This window comes from Emys orbicularis, chromosome 5 (genome assembly GCF_028017835.1).
Source record: "Emys orbicularis isolate rEmyOrb1 chromosome 5, rEmyOrb1.hap1, whole genome shotgun sequence".
Lineage (NCBI taxonomy): Eukaryota > Metazoa > Chordata > Testudines > Emydidae > Emys > Emys orbicularis.
In genome coordinates this window covers 10,926,012-10,946,594 of record NC_088687.1, presented here as the reverse complement: position 1 = coordinate 10,946,594, position 20,583 = coordinate 10,926,012, and the positions used below count along the sequence as shown (strand labels likewise).

Genomic DNA, 20,583 nt, shown 5'->3' with positions numbered 1-20,583 from the left:
ATATAAATGCAAAACACAATTAAAACTGATGAGTTAAATGAAGGTTTACTGCTTGCTGATTTAGATCAGTGAATTAAACTGTTTTGATTTCAATTAGTCCACCCTGTCTGTCATCCTTACTGTTTAACTTTGAGAAGAGCGACTGCTACTCCCTAAGGTGCAGGGCATCTGCTGCTCACTTGTGATTCCATAAAAAAAACCAGTGTTAATTGCCCTCCCATTCATTATAAGTTAGCCAAATTGTCTATATCCCACTGGTAAGTTTCACAGGAGTAAACACATACATATAGAATCTTGTGCATATTTACATTTAGGATGTTATTTTTATCCAGGAAGAAAAATAAAAGGCATTAGCTCAGAGCAATGAAAACTGAACCAATACTTTGGATTTTTTAATTCAAAAACTCCTATCCTTCAACTTGTGAAGGAAAATGTGACGTCACAACAGATGTTGGTTATCCCTTAATTCAGTTTGTCTCTGAAGAAGAAATGTACTGATGCCAGTTTTATAGGCTTTATTTTTTTTAAAAAACTGTCCCTTTTAGTAATACATTGTCATTTTATTTATTGTCTGACCCTTTTAACCCAAAACACAGAATTGTGCAATGCATGTGCCTCCACTACAACAATGTCATCAGCAATATCCCGAGGGCAATTTCTGATTAGCATTGTGAGGTTGCAGCCCCATTTCCAGCACGCAGCCTGGTGGGAATTCTGGTGGTGTATTTCCATGCCAAAGCCTCAGACAACATCAACTTTCATTAAAGCTCAATGCCAAAGCAAAGAAGAAATATACAAACTGTGACTGCGCTTGCCTCTTTAAACAAATGCTTCTGCAATTATGTTGTATGTTCTCTTGGAACAAATAAAATGAATATTGTATTCACCTCTACCTGCAAACCAACTCTAAAGCAATACAAGAAAAATCCCCTTTAAATCATTGAGAAGCACAGTGAAGCATTTACCAGGAGCTCTACGTTTACATGCTCTGCATCTTTTACCCCCTAGTGGCAAGAGGCTGTCCTTTCAGACCTCTTACAAAGTCACAGTTCCCGTTAGCTAATTAAATTAAAATAAAACTCTACATTTGGTAATTTGTACTTGCTCTTAAACAGAACTGTTTCATCTTGACAGTTGCAGGGATGGGGACACACCACATTACTATATACAGTCAGTCAGTCTTCAAGCAAACATTGAACTCCAGCGACGAAGAGCCTGTATAAAAAAGCATGTTTGTTCCAGAACCAAACTTCACTGCTTGCCAGGAACAACATCTGAGTAATCCTTCAGTACTCCAGCCAAATGGTCATTGTGAGTCTTAAACCGCCGTTTCTTCTGAGAAGCAGGTTTCTTCCTCCTCTGAATAGGAGCCTAAAAGGAGAAGGGAACAGTACTCACAAGGCTGCCACCCAGGTGTACAAGGATCTGACATTCTTACAGAATTCAACATTATTCACTAAAGTCTGAAATGTTGTAGTAAAACAGTGCTCCGGTGGGGAAAGCAGCACCTTATTTCGAGAAATAAGTGACGGCACTTTCTCTCTCAACTTGTACCAAAAGGTCACTTGTTTTAAATATCCGCAGTGAGTATTGGCTGTATGGAATATTCCCCTCTGTTTTGAGCACCATAGCAGAGTCAATATGTCTATACAGAATATACTGTACACTGCAAAGAAAATATTACATATGCTCTCTACATCTACACAAGATATGGTCAGTGGCAATATTGAATATTCCCAATGAGCTTATATTTAACACCCCAGGGGACTGGTATGAACCTGTGGCAACAGCTATGTGGTGACAGGCACCAAAATATCTAGTGTGGAGATGAACAAAAAACAGGGACAAATTCTTTCTCCACTACCACATTAAAAATCATTCCACGGAAAGGTTGAGAGTCTGAGGTAGGACAGACAGCAGAGATGTAATACGCTATATATGAATGAATGTCAAAAGTCTATTTTAAGGTCGACGGGGCCTTTATGGAGAGCTCATAGCTATGTTTTGCTCTCCACACAAAAACACTGGTATTTGATCCCCAGCCTTTGTGGTGGGGCTGACTACATGCTTTGTATCAATACTTAAGTTGGCTAGCTGGGGGGGGGGAAACCTTCTCCCCACCATTTTAACTGATTTCACCACCCCACAACTGGACGGTACCGCTTTTAGAAAAAGCAACTTGTAAAGCTGCAGTGGCTTTTTACTGTTCCCCCTCCTCCTTGATGCCTTTTGGATTACACTAATCTAAACATGAACTCATAAAAGCTGTAGAGGTCATAATGCTATAGTGGAAATCGTTAGGTCCAGCCCCACATAAGCAAGAGTGAATATGCGCCATCCCATTTCACTGATTCTTTTCCATTGGAACTAATATTGTGGGAGCTGAGGAAAAGACCCATCTGAAAGATTTGTGATTTATAACTCTTACTATTTTCTTTGGTCCGGCTTCCTGCATGGAAGAAATACCCTGTCGTTTCAGATACTCTTCTATTTTCTCCTCATCCATAGAATCCACAGGAATGCTCCTCCACAGCTTCTGAAATTCTAAAATGCCAAACAAAACACTCATTCCATAGTCTGGCGAATGACGCATAGGTAAAAAACCATCCCATTCATGGACAATATGAATATGCAAACATCAGCTGCCCAACACTCCTCCATATCATTCTATGACAACACAGATACCAGAAGTCTGATTGCAAACCACAGTAGGAGTAGCATCACAGAATGAGCACACAGTTAGCCACTCTGAAAATGGATTTCTAGAGAAAAGATGTTAAATTATAAAGGGCAGTTGAAACTGACTTCTGTGCTGACTATACCCCAGAGCCTGGCTAGTGGGGAGCACTCTGCAGGCAACACAACATTTTAATATTAACTCAATAATGATTTTAGCCTTTTGCTTGGCACGTATGCAGCTCTTTAGATCTTCAATGTGCTTTACAAACCTCAGTTCAAAATATCCTGATGACCCATTAACTCCAGCCAGAGACAGCAGCTTAATTTTCTGAGATTCGGCTGCCCTTATCACAGGAGACTTGTCAGCCTCCTACTCTAATTTAATGAAGATTTGAGACATTTACTGCATCAATCTGCTGGATGATATTACCTCTATAATATAAACAATGCCATACAGTTAATGGATTTCTAAAGTCCTTCCTGTGTTAAAGAGAGAAAAGCTATCTAAGAACCCTGGAAGCAGGAAAAAAAGAACAGAGGAGCAAAGTCTTAATTGGAGCAGCTGTCATCCACAATGAAAACACTGTGCATCATGTAAAGTTTCACAGATTCTCTGGAATGCCTTATCCACGAAGCGACTGGTACAATCCCACCTCCCTTCATTCCATGGGCATTAAGTTAGATATACCCTGTCAGCAGGTTTGGCTAACAAACCATAAATAAAACACAAGGCAGACAATGCTGTGTAAGACTAGATTTTTTGAATTTCCATATACATTTAATATACAGTTGTCAAAACAACTGCAGCTCATATGTCCTCAAGAAGTTATTTTATGCAGTATGGTTTAAAACCTTGATGCTGGTAAACACCCACTGACGTTACCTGCTTCAGACACACTGGCTCCATTAGCACTTACTTTGTTTAACTCCAGAACACAGTTGCTTTGGGGGAAAAAGGCTTACAGCACTTTATAAATTCAGTTACTGAACTAACGTTTCTGTTAAAAGACTACATCACACGCTCCTCAATATCAGTTTTCTTTCTTTTCCCCACCAATAAAAAAGGAACTATTTTAAGCTTTCCACAAAACAAAATAACTGTGTTTCTGATCATGTCACCCGTGACGACTGGGCTAGTAGCATAATCAGCTTAATTTTAAAGCAATCCTCCTTTCTGTCAGTGGGATGAAGAACCCCACCACAAATGGACTGGTTTTAACTTGAAAAAGTCATTTCTGACACTGCCCTGAAAATGCATTCCAGTAAAATTTCTCTCATTTCTTCCATGTATTTTTTTCAAAGCAGCAATCACTGTCATACTGGAGGCTGAAACTGATGACTGTACTTATTACAGCCCTCACAAGTTGTACCTACACCCCCGCCCCCCCAATTAATTAAAATTGAAATCCTCTCTCCCTTCTTTCCCAGACTGTAGGCGAGATCCAAGATCACTTATTTTTTGCAAGAATGACTTCCATAGTCTAGGTCCATCTCCTGGAAAGGGTCCTGTCTCCTATGTCTATGAAACTCTTCCACCGGTCAACACTGCTCCCACTACAGACCTCTGGGGGACACCACTATTTACCCCTCTCCATTCTGAAAACTGACCCTTTACTCCTACCCTTTGTTTCCTATCTTTTAGCTGGTTATTGAGGACCTTCCCTCTTATCCCATGACTGCTTATTTTGCTTAAAAGCCTTTGTTGAGGGCCTTTGGCAAAGGCTTTTTGAAAGTCCAAGTATGCTATATCTGCTGGATCACCCTTCTCCACATGTTTGTTGATCCCCCTCAAAGAATTGTAATAGATTGGTGAAGCATGATTTCCCTTTACAAAAGCCATGTTAACTCTCCCACAACAAATCTTGTTCATCTACATGTCTGACAACTCTGTTGAAACTAATTAGTTTCAACTAATTTCCCTGGTACTGAAGTTAGACTTAGCAACCTGTAATTGCAAGGATCTCCTCTGGAGCATTTTTAAACAATTGGAGTCACATTAGCTATCCTCCAGTCATCTGGTACAGAAGCGGATTTAAGTGATAGGTTACATACCACACTTAATAGTTCTGAACTTTTATATTTGAGTTCCTTCAGAACTCTTGGGTGAATACCATCTGGCCCTGACTTATTACTGCTTAATCTAGCCATTTGTTCCAAAACCTCCTCTATTGACACCTCAATGTGGGACAGTTCCTCAGAAGACATGATCTCCTAATCCCCATAACTTAACCAGTGAGGATCTGATGATGTCAGTAATGGGTACTCATTTCTGGAATTCAACAGAATTCTCAATACAAGCCTATTATGGCTGAGAATCCGCCATTTAGGACATGAGGTAAAATGAGTCTCTGGATGTTTCCTATTCCCCTGACAACTGGTACCTTGGCTGGTTGGTACCAGAACCTGGTCTCATTAGGAAAGTGGCGCTGAATGATGGGAACAGGAAAGCAAAGTACTACTCTATAATTTGTGATAAACAATGTCCTCAAATCACTTATTTCAATGATGTCCACATTCTAAGGTGCTAGGCAGTTTAGAAATGCATGTAATAAGTATATAGAATAAATTCCAGTTAAATACACAGAGCTTGGTTGTGGTATGCTACATTGCTTTTCGAGGCTATTCAGTACGTGGCTGCATACATGTGGATCAACTGCTTTTATCATTTATGTGATACACACCCACATACGCGATAGTCAAAATACTAAAACTTTTACATGAAAATGTAATATTATTTCTACAGTGCTTTATAATGAATACAAATCATTTGTCTCCTTATTAGAGCTCACGTTGCGTAGACAAGACAAGAGTACAAGTACACAACCTACTAACAGTTGTGCCCAATGATGGATTCTGGTGTTTAAGGGTGCCAGGGAGAGGAGGAACAGTTAATCATATTGCACAATCTTTTCAAGAACAAAGTGAAAAATTAACACTGGAAAATAGACAACTTCTGATGTTCCAAAAATCAAAACAAAAAGTTGGTACCTATGGTTCATTTTGAACCATATTTCATGTCTCTATTTTTTTATACCCTGGTTATAACTTCATACCCATCTTTTTAAAGCAGCTGACCAACAAGAATATAAAATCAATTAGAAGTCAACTGTAAAACAAAAATTGACATTGCATGCAAATAGATAACGAATAAATGAATCCGCTTTTGCAGACTGGTTATGTAATATCCTGCAACTCCTTTTAAAACCACATTGCTTTAGAAATCAAACTGCATACAGAGATATTGTTTGGACTGGATATTTGCACCAGACTGCTTTTTTTCGTGTTTGTTTGCAGATGGACATTAGCGCCAAAGCATCTCAGAATTATACTGGAACTATTTAGGAAAGTCAGAGTTCACAAGCATGCATTCTACTGCAAATAGCAGACACTAATGGATTTGTTTCGTTCTGAACTTACATGAGTAAAGCAGAGAATGAGTACACAGCTATCATCCTTCTCTAGGCCCATATATGCTAACAATTTGGATTTAGGGTGTCACCAAATGGATACAAGAAATATATTCATCGTCTAGTCAGGGAACAAGGAGTCAATGCACCACCAGAAATTAAACTAAACACAACCAGACCTAAAAAAAGCAAGCCATGCTGTTTTACTGGTATAGAACCATCTTGCTCCCCAACTTTGCAGCTGTAGCAGCTACCAACTAACAACTGGAAACTGCGAGAGCGGAGCCAGGTCTCAGGTGTTCTGGTTCTTATAAAATTCAGGTTAAAATTGGCAAAACCTGAATAACTAGGTTTTTTAAAATCTGGAAATTTTTCAGAGGTTTTCAATAGGAAAAACAAAAATGAAGGGCCCCCCTACCAATCCCACATGTATTTGCATTTTGAAACATATCAGCACTTCCAGTGTTGATAGAAACCTCTTCACAGCAATTTAAGAAGAAAATCCCCCAAAGTACTAAAATCAATACCACCTACACTACACTCAAATGTGAAAGGATGTTATACAGGGGCAGCAATTTCTTAAATGTATTCAATTTCTTTAATAAGTGTCTGACTATACTAGCATTTCAGCATTCGCCCAGTGCATTGAGACCTGAGATCAAAGAGAAGTGCTTTAACACCCTCCGCAAAAGTGCAAATACTTAGCTTAGCTGCCGGCGGTGCCTGAAATTTGGCATTACTTTTCTAAATCTTTTTTTCTATATTTTAGAAAGAATTGATTAATTACCCAGGAAATTAAAAAGGAACATATGCAGTCTCAACCTTTTTTGGCTAATCAGATTCCCCCTTTTATGAAGGTCATCTCATAATACAAATTGCCCCAGGGAGAGGGTAATTTAGGTAAGAATTCTGCACTACCCCAAAACTGCAATAATTCACTAGTTTATCCAAACAATCAGGGAAAGTGATGTAGAAAAACTTGTTCAAAACATATTTGAAATCCTTCCCTTCTAGGGACAGTCTCTAACAAGCCATTGAGAACACAATGTCGATTCAAAATTGTAGAACCATCCTTTTGTACAACGGTGCATCCAGGAGCACTGAGTCCACATTCCAGGATAAACTATTCAACAATGAACTATTCAAAAAGTTAATCACCTGCTAGCTCAGACTGAGCATGCCAACATTTCAGGGTTTGGTTTGGTTTTTTGTTTATAACATCAAGGCTACTTACATGTACATAATTAGCTGAAATATGATGGTAAGCAGAGTGAAACCTGTCTTAAGCAACCAACGTATGCACACAATTTTTGTTGATCCTTTAACAGACGTGGCTCTCTTAACACTGAGAAGAATTGTAGTCAATACACTTGAGGATACTTTGGGGCAGTCTCAGGCCAAGAGACTGCCCCAAGAAGCAGCACCCTCTTGTACAGGTTTCACAATATCATAGCATGATTGGCTAATAAGCTCTACTTGAATTAAAATGTCAGTTTGGTGATTAAAAAAAATTATATTGCATAGATGGATCATAAAAGCCATAGATCAGAAACTGTTCAGCCTCCCTCCCAGCCAGCGCAGAGTGGAGGGCAGGACAGACATGCCCTTTTTGTATGAATGAAAATATGGGGTTATGTTGCCACCTGTGGATCAAAGTAAGAAATGCCACTTTGTACTACAACTTTATATAATCATAATTTCAGTACTGGTCCATTTATCATACATTTTAAACGCCTAATTGTCAGACATCATCACAGGATCTCAACTAGTTTTAAACTATTTTCCCCCTACCAGTTAAACAGCTTTTGTCAGGAAACATTACCACCACCTATTGGGAGGGTCAAGTGATCTAAAAAGGGGAATAAATTCAGCACTAGATAACTGATCTTAGCAAAAAGCTTCTTTTACAGAAAACTGCTCAGCCCATACATTTTTTAAAAGGGTGTCCTACGCTATAGATCACTGTGAAGCGTGGCCATGCCTTTGCTCTGTCTAGCCCAAAGTACCAAACGTATGGAACTTCTCTGTGGTGGAAAGAAACGTTCAAGGTATTTAGAGCATAAGTAAAAGATTAGAAGGTTTTCTTTTCAGCAGCACCACAGCCACATCCAGCACAGGTTTAACTGTATTTCCAACACGCCAGATGGAGAAAGGGAGAATTCTTCCAGGAGAGCTGTATCCATTCCAATCAATTCTCCTTGAAACCAAGCCTTGCTTCTCTCACTCCCTTCTTAGGCCAGGAGCAACAGGCTCAGCTGAATACATGCATAGTTCTTTACACACGGATAGCGTATGGGCCTGAGTGGGTGGAGGGAGTCACTCCCAAGTCTCTTCTCTAATTTCACGAATTCTAGCCCTCAAGCCCTCTACAGCCATGAGTACAGGAATGAGATTCATAGAGTTTAAGGCCAGAAGAGATCATTAGTAAGGCTACGATTTAGTCACAGAGGTTGCGAAAGTCACAGAATCCGTGACTTCCAGTGACCTCCATGACTTCAGCCTGCAGCAGATGGGAGTACCCCACAGCTCCCAGCAGGGGCACCCCACAGCTCCTGACCGTCACAGGCGGCAGGGGGACCCCCAGAGCTGCCGGTGGCAGGAGTACCCCGCAGCCCCCAGCTCCTGCAGGCAGCGGGGTCCCCCGCAGCTCCCAACCATGGGTGGCGGGGGACCTTGGAGCGCCAACACGCAACCCGCAGTGGGGGCCCTCGGAGCTCCTAGCCACGTGCACAGCTGCCCCACTGCAGGCCGTGTGGGGACCCGCAGATCCCCATATTTTTAATGAAAGTCACGGGCAGGTCATGGCTTCCATGAATTTTTCTTTATTGCCTGTGACCTATGACTTTTACTGAAAATATCTGTGACAAAAGCTTAGCCGTAATCAATAGATCATCTAGCCTGACCACCTGTATAATACAGGCCAGGGCAGAAAGTTTCATTGTTACTCCTGGACTGAGCCCAATAACTTGTGTTTGGCTAATGCACATCTTCTAGAAAGCCACTGAGTCTTGATTTCAAAAAAATCAAAAGATCCACCGGGGTGGCTTGTTCTAATGGTTAATCACTGTTAAAATTTGCACCTTGTGCGGAATGAATTTTGTTATGTGCACCAATATGGAGGTGATGTGTGACACGACCCTGTGTCACACATCACCTTCACATTGGTGCACATAACAAAATTCATGTGGCGGGGTGGGGCCGAGGGGTTTGAAGTCTGGAAGAGGGCTCAGGGCCGGGGTGAGGGGGGGTGAGGGCTCCGGCTGGGGGTGTGGGTTCTGGGATGGGGCCAGAGATGAGGGGCTCAGGGCTGGGGCAGAGGATTGGAGTGCGGGGGAGTGAGGGCTCCGACTGGGGGTGCAGGCTCTGGGGTGGGGCTGGGTTGAGGGGCTAAGGGCTGGGGTGGAGGGTTTGGGTGCAGGGGGGGTGAGGGCTCCGGCTGGGGGTGCGGGCTCTGGGGTGGGGCTGGGTTGAGGGGCTAAGGGCTGGGGTGGAGGGTTTGGGTGCAGGGGGGGTGAGGGCTTCGGCTGGGGGTGCGGGCTCTGGGGTGGGGCTGGGTTGAGGGGCTAAGGGCTGGGGCGGAGGGCTGGAGTGCGGGGGAGTGAGGGCTCCGATTGGGGGTGCGGGCTCTGGGGTGGGGCTGGGTTGAGGGGCTGGGGCGGAGGGTTTGGGTGCAGGGGCGGTGAGGGCTCCGGCTGGGGGTGCAGGCTCTGGGATGGGGCCAGGGGTGAGGGGCTGGGGCGGAGGGTTTGGGTGCAGGGGGGGTGAGGGCTCCGGATGGGGGTGCAGGCTCTGGGATGGGGCCAGGGATGAGGGGCTGGGGCGGAGGGTTTGAGTGCAGGGGGGGTGAGGGCTCCGGCTGGGGGTGCGGGCTCTGGGGTGGGGCCAGGGATGAGGGGCTCAGAGCTGGGGCAGAGGGTTTGGGTTTCTACGTTGGGGTCCCTCGTGTAAATGGGCTGCTGGGGTTTTAAGCACTGGGTCAATCTTTTGAACAGGATTAGATGACATGGTGCTCATTTTAAATTAGTGAGCAACCTGCCCTAGGGTTTCCAACATTGCAACTAATGGTGGAGCTGAACAGTGCTAGGCAATGGTGGGAAAAGAATTCCCTGTCGTAGACAAGGCTGAAAGGCTTACATCTTTGCCTTTGCGTTGAAAATTTAAAGACAAAAAAAGGAAAACATGGAACTTAAGTCTCAGACTCACTCACCAAAATTTGGGGAGAGCTACAATTTTCTTATGTCTTAGGTGATGCAACTTCTAAAATCTCTTCCCAGAATAAAGCTATTACTGAAAGTGTAAACGTACCCTGCAAGGAATCAATCTATAATATGCATTTTCACTTGCTGCATTCTCTTAAAAGATCAATGAATGGCTCACTATACATTTGCTCAACATATTTAACTTTTATTTATTGCTTTAAAGGCCCTGTGAATAAATTAAATTCAAAGTTCAATGTAAAACTGTTTTAATTTCTTCTAACTTAAGATGCTATCTTAGGCACTATTGTACTATATGGATAGCTCCTCTGAAGATAAATTTTCAACATAATTTAATTAATCTTCAGCATCTGGTGCAAATCTGACATGTAACCGTTTCTCCTGCTGTACCAGAAGAGACCTGAAGTTGCCAAGAGTAGAACAAATGCTATTTTGGCAATTGCTGCACGCACTGTTGTTGTAGCTGTGATGGACCCAAGATATTAGAGAGACAAGCAACAGAGGGTCCTGTGGCACCTTTAAGACTAACAGAAGTATTGGGAGCATAAGCTTTCGTGGGTAAGAACCTCACTTCTTCAGATGCAAGAAGGACTTGCATCTGAAGAAGTGAGGTTCTTACCCACGAAAGCTTATGCTCCCAATACTTCTGTTAGTCTTAAAGGTGCCACAGGACCCTCTGTTGCTTTTTACAGATTCAGACTAACACGGCTACCCCTCTGATACTAGAGAGACAAGGTGGGTGAGAGGTTACATCTTTTACTGTACCAACTTCTGTCGAGCTTGCACAGAGCTCTACTTCGTTATGGCAAGTACATCATCTGAAAGTATGCCTCTGCAAAGTTAGGTCGGCCCCCTTGTGTGTATGCCTTAGGATACAATCTGTAATTACATGATCACACACTACTTTTCCCACAGGACCCTGCCTCATTCAGTGCACAGAATGGAGACAGCTATTTGCCAGACAGCAAAGGAACCCTCAGGAATCCTGGGTCGAGTTCTGTGTTCTGGAGAGGAGTGTGCTCTAGTAGTTATTGTCCCTTCTGATCCCGGCGTCTCCCACCCCGTCCCTCTTCCCTTATTCTGTCCCCCGCCCTCTGCTCTTCATACCCAGCTCCTATCCCGCCACCGCACAACTTCTGACTCTACCCTCTCCTGCCTGTTTTCCCCGCTCCCTCTGCTCAGACCCATGTCCCTAGGCCATGGCTCCCCATTCCACTCTTCTAACAAGATCCATACTTTGGGGCTCATACTCTGCCCTGTTCCCTTTGTGCCTATCAGGTGGTGGAAAAGGAGCAGAAGCCATCCACAAGATTTTTGCTGAGGATTACAGAGTAAGTTACTGTTTTCAATATAAGAGTTCACTAGTACAGTATTATTATTATTAATTTGCATTACTGTAATGCATACGAGCCCCAGTCCTGGACTGAACCCCATTGTGCAAGGCGCTGTACAAGCCCAGAACAAAAAGACAGTCCCTATCCCAAAGAGCTTACATTCTAAGTATTCGACCTCTTCCATACGGTGACCCTGTGTTTCCACAGAAAAGCTCTGAGACCCTCCTCCCATCTAGCTATAAGGAAAGAAGGATAGATGTGACCCTCCTGAAACCTGAGATTTGCTATCCAAGGCTGTGGACCCACCTCATCATCTCTTAGGTCAATTGATTTAACAAAACATGCAATTTGAGATAGACTGGGATTTATTTAGCATTTTGATTAATCGAGGTGTTTTAAGAGACCATAATACCTAAAGATTACTTATGTACAGGTGCTTAAAAAAAACAAATGGAATACACATGCAGATCAATTACAAGTAGAAAAGTTATAAAGAACACACCTACCTTCATCTACTGTAAACTGACAGCTCTTGTCGTTGTAGAAAAGGATTTTTTTCTTATCAGGACGAGTAATAAAGGTGATCTGGTCCCCTAAAGCCTCAAATGCAAATAGAAAAAAAGAAGTCAAACTACTAGTGTGTATTTCTGGTATTTCTATTTATAAAATAAACATACTCCAATTTTCTGCTGTGTCAATTAGCTAGGGAGCAGGGAAAAACCTTTAACATTATGTCTTGTAAGATGAACTCTCACTTTGCAGTGAAATATCAGTTTTGGAGGATGATTGTGGCATTAGATTGGTACAGAAACATGTTTTGAAGCCACTCTATCAAAATGTGCCTGGGTATTGAATGATGAGTATATTCCTCAGGAGTGAGCAGAGTATCATGGGTGCCTGGCAGAAAAAGGAGACTGAGATACCAATTATCAGCGGGGTAGCCGTGTTAGTCTGGATCTGTAAAAAGCAACAGAGAGTCCTGTGGCACCTTTAAGACTAACAGATGTATTGGAGCATAAGCTTTCGTGGGTGACATGCATCCGACGAAGTGGGCATTCACCCACGAAAGCTTATGCTCCAATACATCTGTTAGTCTTAAAGGTGCCACAGGACTCTGAGATACCAATATGATTTTATATGGTCACTATAAGATCTAGAGCTTATAACTAAGCAAATGACAGATTCATGTCTGATGGCGGATATTAAAACTCTAACAGAGCTCAATTACAGAGTAGAACTGAGTACAAGCTTGGTGTGCTTACATGGGTTTCTATTTTGATAAAAATAATACATCAGATAAAGTACTAAGAAACAGTATAAGACAATGTAACTACCTCATTCCCAGAAATTAAAAACAAACGTAGGAACTTTTAAAAGATTCAGTCCTGAGAAGGAAAGAACTTTTCACCCACAGTTCTGCAAGGGACGGTGACCTTCAAATCATTCCCCATCTCAATAGAGTGACCTTCCCCAAACTAATCCCAAGGTGAGACAGCTTTGGATTTGTGCATCACTTTGGAAAATTGTGGCTAGCAGCAAGGAGGCAGGCCAGGTAGAGCCATTACTCCTCTTCCATACAGTGGTAAATACCACATTGTCTATCGCTCAGCTAGAGTGTATAAATTATATCCTTGCCCTCTGCTCCAAAGATTGTTGCTCCTTGGATGAATTTGACAACTACCATCCTAATGCACTTCAAATGCCAATGCAAATTTATTCGCTAATCTATTCTCTGCCAGACAAATATGGCTTATGCCCAAACTAACAATACATGACTTCGTGGATTTTATTAAACATCCCCGAAGTACTGATTCTTTTCATTGCCTTAGTGTGTTTCACTTTGGTACAATTCCAAATTCCCTGACACTAAAAAAAGTTCTCTGATTGAATCAAATGGTTCCATTTAATTATAGCCATGAGAAGAATGGGATTTTGGAAGCATTTGCCAGGATGGATTTTTGCCACATACAAAGAAGCCATATAGAGAAGTTCAACAATATTTTCCCATATCCTCATTACTCTTCAACCTGTCAAATGCTCACTGGTATATAGGATGCAAACATGTGAGACCATGAATGAGGGTGAGGAGGATATGATAATACGGAGGAAAGTTCAAAGGATGAAGATGACATCCTTCACACAGATGCGGAGATCAGCTCTCTGATGCATACTGTGCTTTCTTTGTTGCATGCTTTTAGCTCATGGATTTTTTCAACTTGAACTTCAAGATGATCTAGCTTTGTCTGTTCCTCTCATTGTTCCATCAACATGCAAGGAGGACATAGGCACAGGTTCAACTGGGTGACTAAGAACAGTTACCACTGAAACATCATCTCTGCATCTTACTAAGTGCAGGGCTCCGCGGAACACAATTTCTGGACTGATAGCTGCTGTGATTGTCCCTCCATTGCCAGACATAATTTTGGTCGTCTTGGCCATGTCAACAAATATTTTGATGCCAATTTCTTGACGAGTCTGAAGAAGCTACCTGAACCATCAGAATCAAGTATACCTCTGGCAAATCTCTCCATTTGTTTTTTCACCAACATCTGCTATTTTCAGTAGACTCTTGAACATCTGATGTTACATGCAGTCCAGTAGATACATTGATAAGCACTTCTGGATCTGATTCAGGGCCAAATGGGTTTTGTCACATTGTTGATGACATGGTTGGCAAGAGCTGTAACATGCTCTTCATCCGTCTTCAGTGCAGAGGTAAAGACTTGTTTGTTGTCTTTGTCTTCACTATTTTTTATTAGGCCACTTCTTTCTCTCATAACTTTTGCATATTCATAATATGAAGCTGTGTACTGTCATTTCTAATACTAATATTGACCTGTGCATAAGTGTCACTGAATTAAAAATCTAGTTTCTAGAACATTTCAAAGGCTAGTACTGCATGCATAGGCAACTACAAAATAAAACCTTCCACGAGGCAGACGAGATGCTACATCGTATGTATACAAACTTATGAATGGAGAAGCATTACATTAGGAATTCATGTACATTTATATCGACCCACTATGTAGTACAAATTATGGGCATGCAATCTACTGCTGCTGGTGCACAACCTTCAGTGAGACTCATCTGGTCAGCAAATTTCAATTGAAAATACAGAAAACTATTATAATCACTTGTGAAACACTTTGACAATTAAGAATATGTGACGTGAAAACATTTCATGTTAGTATACTGCAAAACGTTGATATTCGCCATTTTTGCCACATGCTAAATAGCTTCATCATTTCTAAAAAAATACTTGCACAAACAAAACCAATAAAATGTTTTTAATACTTTGTCATTTGGTAGCTCTGACCAATAAACACTATATTAAGGTGTTGTATGCAGTGTAGTTGTAGCATGTCAGTCCCAGGATATTAGAGAGACAAGGTGGGTGAGGTAATGTCTTTTATTGAACCAACTTCAGCTGGTGAGAGAGACAAGCTTTCGAGCCACACAGAAGAAGAGCTCTGTGTAAGCTCAAAAGCTTGTCTCTCTCACGAGCAGAAGTTGAGCCAATAAAAGATATTCCCCCACGCACTCTGACTCTCTAATATTAAGGTGTTGAAATTAACTTAAACTGTGAAAATTCATAGTCCTGTTGCAGTGTTTCTGGAACTATGAAAAAATGATACTGTCTCATTTTGGGTACCATTACTTCACCTCGCTTACAGGCTTACTGCACCACTTGCCAGGTCCACATCATAGCCCATCTAAATGTACATAACATAAGCTTTCAAATGATATATGGATGTGGGCGCGTATAGGTGTGACAGTCTGTATCCCCATGTTCACCCTTTTTACAAGACTATGATGGATTTTGTACGAAGTATGCCTTGTGAGGTATCACTTGAAAGCTCATCATTTGCTGATAATTCCTGTCCTGGAAAATATGTGTGGAAACATTGTACGTAAAGTTATAAGATTCTACTGTATAACACTACTGAGACATGTTCCAAGTTTAGAAACGCAGCCACAAACCAGTTCCTCAGAGACAAAAGGCAAACCGATGCCTTAGCCAGGTGTCAACAAAATCAAATGGATTATCACCTGGTTAAGTGGACATTCTTCAGCAGGAAAAAGGGTGAAAGAAAGAAATCAACATTTTGGCAAAGAAAGAGCGGGAGATTCCCTTCCTCACAGACCTCCTGAACCTCAACTGAAGAGGATTTTCAAAGAAAAAGAGAACTATAAGAAAGGGGGAACAGATGCCCCAAAATACCCCTCCCTTTCTCTCTGCCCCTGGCATCAACAACACCTGAAGGACAAGGAAATTAACTCTGAACAGGGGTGGGGTCCTGGCTGAAAGAAATCCAGCCAGTAAGACTGCTAAAGCATGTGGTGAGAGAAACCTTTGCTCTGAATTTATTTAGCTTGTCAAATTAGATATTAATTGTGTTTTATCATTTATTTTCTTGTGACCAATTCTGACTTTTATGCCTCATTACTTGTAATCACTTAAAATCCATCTTTCTGTAATTAACAGACTTGTTGTATTGTTTTATCTAAACCAGTGTGGGTTTGGGAAACTCCATTTGAGATGAGATTAGTGCATATCATTTTCTATTAATGAAATGACAGACTTTACATGAGCTGATATTGTCCATGAGGGTGCTGGGCAGAACAAGATACACATTTCGGGGGGGAAGTCTGGGACTGGGAGTTTGCTGGTGTTGTCCATAGTGTAATTCATGGGTGGCTGGCCCTAGCTCTTGTACAGTGTAGCTGGGAGTGATTTACATGCTGGAGGCTGTGTGGGCAGACCAGGAGTGCTGCTCTCACAGAGAAGCAGTGTTAAAGGCACCCCAGGTTCGAGAATTGAGGGGACACAGCTGTTCAACAGTCCAGATTGTACCCTGGATAATGTCACAGTAGGATACGTACCTTAAATTTAAAAAAAAAAAACGGTTCTTTTTGGAGTATTGCCATACACCTACCAGATCTCGCATTGGTAAAAGCTGTAACAAAGTGAGAATGCAAGAAACTATAGGGAAGCAGCAATGAGACTTAGATGGTAGCAGCAAAATGGACACCACGTCTGACAACTTTGACAAAGTGAAGATGAGCTGAACAAATTGAAAGGAGCAATGGGATTAAGTGCATAATGTAAAAACAGTGCACAACTAGAGAGTGGGAGACCAAAGAACGTTTATAAATAGCAAACAACAGAAAAGTTGTGGTAAGGCACCAATTCACAGCTGGAAAAAAGTCCAGTAAAGGATGTAGTGTGTAAGGGATGCCACAAAACTGGACATTTTGCAATATTATGCAGGTCACCAAGAACAGTGAAGCAAGAGAAGAGAAGAGAACAGTCAGTTAATAATAAATTCACACTGGTGAGGAAAAGATCCTCAGTAGAACAGATAACACCTAGGATGAATCTGGATGGATGAAACCTTTAATTTAAAATTGACACTAGAGCAGCAGTGAGTGCAATTAAAATAGTAATAATATAAGCACTCCAAGGACAGAGCCTGCAAAAATTTAATCAGATTCTACACTACACAGGATGTCTGTGGCAACTTCCGTGGGAAACTGGAGAAAGGAGAAAGTTCTTCAACAAACAGCGGCTGTGACACAAGGGCTTTCATCTTCAGTGTGTTCTGATGTAACAAAGACACTCCTGAGCTGGAAAGCACATTGTCGGGAAGTGAGTCCCTGCAGGAAACTGTTCAGAAGTGAGAATACGCTCTGGAAGACTGAACAGACCCCCGAAAAGACTTGATCTTTAGAATGCAGGCAGTATTTATATGTAATTAGTGAGATGACATATCAATATGTAGTTTTAAAAGATCTGAATTTTATTTTGAATTGTTCACTGATTTACATTCTTCGGTAGACAACGTTTAACAATTTGAAAGACAGGGAGACGGGGAGTGGAGTTCAACTTGGTCCTCCACTTCCCAGAGAGCACTGGAAAATGTTGCAGGAGGAACTTAGTAAAATGGAGGACTTCTGGGTAGGAGGTAATTTTCTATTTCTCTGCTTAAGCACGTTCAGGCATTAACTAATCAGTCATCACAGCACTCCTAGGCGGTAGGAGGTAAAGTAGCACTATCCCATTTTATACACAAGGAAACTGAAACAGAGAGGCAATTTGCCCAAGGCCACACAGTGAATCAGTGGCAAAAGTCTCTTGACTCCCAGTATTATGGTCACTCCTCCAGACCACACTGCTCTGATGCCAGAGGTGCTGAACATCCACAGTTCCCACTGATTTCAGCTGCCATCTGTTGAGAGTGCTCAGCGCTTCAGAAAATAAGCACCCAGGTGTCTCAAGCAAGGCATCCAGAAAATTCTGAACACGTAATTAGTGGTCATGTGTGAAGTGTTTGGCGTAAGTGATTTGCCCACTACGCCACAGGAATTCTGTGGCAGTCAGGGATGAGTCCAGTTCTCCAGGCGGACACTCCCTATCCTTTCTCTTCCTGCAATCTCCTGCCTTCGTCACTACACATCTTCCAACTTCTGTCCACAAACAAGGTAGGGGTCATACAAACAACTGCTTCATTCACTACACAACCCTGATTCATGCTTAGATCAGGCCCATCCTTTGCAAAGAATGAAGGAAGGTCCTGGGGAAAAAACAGTACGCAATCATGTCATTAAAGACTCTCTCATAATCCATATGCACACGGGAAGCAGTGAGGTTGCACAGGCTACCTTCATTTTGGCATTCTGAGTTTTGACTTTGCAGCCTAAACATTTCTTTAACGTAAGGTTTTGTATGTAAATTTCCTATGTATGTTTTTAAAAGGAAAAAAAATTCTATTCTGTTTACTTCAGCACTGACTTCTATTACTAGAACTAAAGGATTAACTACAATTGCTGGCATCAAGCTGTTACTTTCTATGGACCAGCTAATAGAGAACAATGCATAATACTGGATTAAGGAACCAGATTAAGCTAAATCAAAATAAACCACTATTAAACTAAAATAGGAGTGTCTACACACAAATTTGCACCGGTTCAGCTGAACAATTTAAAAACACACTAAGGTAAATGGGTGCAAGTTTGTTTGTAGACAAGGCCTTAGTAACTAATCAGGGGCTTGAGCCTTAAAAAAGCTGATCTGAATTGAGTACTCAATTCCTATTGACCAGGATCAGGCTACGTGGCAATACTAGGGTTGCCAACTCTGACTGAAGCTATTCCGGGAGATTTCCCCACCAACATAACATAATGTCATTTTCTTAAAATATCCTATTAAAATCTCCTGGATTGCTTTCAATAGTCACCGGAAGATGGATGCCAATTCTGGGAGACGCCAGGCCCATCCTGGAGGGTTGGCAACCCTACAATAGACAGGCAAGGCTGTGGCATCATTTCTCCATTAATTTACCATCTTGATTTGATTTGATTTTTTTTTTACAATTTTTTATTACGTTTTCTAAACAAATACATAATAATTTAGAATTATGAATCATGAGCAACACTACTATAGTGCAGGATTCTTCCTGAGACCGCTATTTCTTTAAAAAGATCTTCAAGAATCCTTATTTTTTTAAAAAAAGATTAAGATCACATATCAATATTTTGCAGTGGATTAAGCAAATTATAAATCATTTATCTACAATTTCCTGAGTTCAAGATTCTATGTTTCTCCTATGAGTGAAGGAATTTTCAAATATTTAAATTTAACGTATACTTTTCTGTAACTTGTACCTTAATACAGTTTTTATTTTTGCATTGATTAACATAGGCTTTGCACTTCACTGAGCCAAGTCTGCTTTTGTGAAAGTGAAGCAGTTACTGCTATGACAGTTTACCAGAGAATGGAGATAAGTCATTGCAGTATCTTGAAGTTCAATTACAGTATGTGAAAAGATCACTGATTCAGACATTTTTAAGACCAGAAGGGACCACTGTGAAGTCTGACCTCCTGTATAATACAGGCCCACATGGCTTCCCTGAATTAATTCCTGCATGACCTAGAGCAGAACTTTTAGAAAAAATCCTGACTTGATTTTAAAATTTCCAGTGATGGAGAACAACAAATCTTTGTAAATTGTTCCAAAGGTTAATTACTCATGCTGTTAAACATGTGCCCCTTATTTCTAGTCTAAATGTGTCTAGATTCAACTTCCAGCCATTAGGTCTTGGTATATCCTTGGCTGCTAGATTGAAGAGACCTCTATTACCACATTTCTGTTCCCCATGTAAGTACTTATACATTGTGATCAAGTCACCCCCAGCCTACTCTTTGATAAGACAAATAGACTGAACAGTGTTACTTACCTTTATTGCTTTCTGTGCATTGGGCAGTCCTTCCTCAATATCGTCCAGAAGGATTCCTCCCAGTCCCCGCTGGTCATGCTTGTCCAAGAGCCTGAGCAGAGCCTTTTTATCTTTCAAATTGTACTTAGGTTTGAAAGCATATTTCCCATCTATAACTTCTATTTTGGGATTGCTGACTAGAGCCTGTAATAGGGACATAAGTTTTAAACTTAAGAAAAAACATGAATGTATATGTATATTTGCCTTAACAAACTTGTCCTCTGTCAATGACGGCACACCAGCAACATATTGTAGCTGCCAATTAACAGGCTCGATTAGGAAGTGGACTTGGGATTCAGGATCTCAGATCCAGTACAGGCAGAATTCATCATGATGGTACTTTTTACTTTACAGAGGAGGGTTAAGCACTATTTATACAATGCACCTTAGGCTGGGAGATCCATAAAGACACTTGTGGCAGCTGTTTTAGAAAAAGCTGCACAGCTCCTTTTTGGAAGGAGATTAGAGAAATAAAAATACCAGGGGATACAAAAATATGAATTCTTCTGGACATAAAATGCAAACAAACTATTTACCCAACGTATCGCACTGATCTCATATTGAGGTTACAAACGTGAAAGACATTACCCTGGGATGAACAAATCTGTAGTCAGTCTTCCCCAACTGGTGTCAACCGGCACCAGCAGATGCAGAAGAAACTGAGAAGAG

General features: G+C 41.4%; 1 protein-coding gene across 2 annotated transcripts in view; it reads right to left on the bottom strand.

The window, feature by feature from the left end:
• Nucleotides 1–282: 282 nt before the first annotated feature.
• Nucleotides 283–20,583, bottom strand: part of GTF2E2 (general transcription factor IIE subunit 2) — a 58,240-nt gene continuing 37,939 nt past the window's right edge. For both annotated transcript variants that reach the window (XM_065405140.1, XM_065405141.1), the window contains exons 5-8: nt 19,876–20,058; nt 12,144–12,237; nt 2,429–2,544; nt 283–1,371 (exon numbers count right to left, since the gene is read on the bottom strand). In XM_065405140.1, coding sequence (XP_065261212.1) covers nt 1,252–1,371; nt 2,429–2,544; nt 12,144–12,237; nt 19,876–20,058 — 513 coding nt within the window. In that variant the 3' untranslated portion in view covers nt 283–1,251. The remainder of the gene's footprint in view (nt 1,372–2,428; nt 2,545–12,143; nt 12,238–19,875; nt 20,059–20,583) is intronic.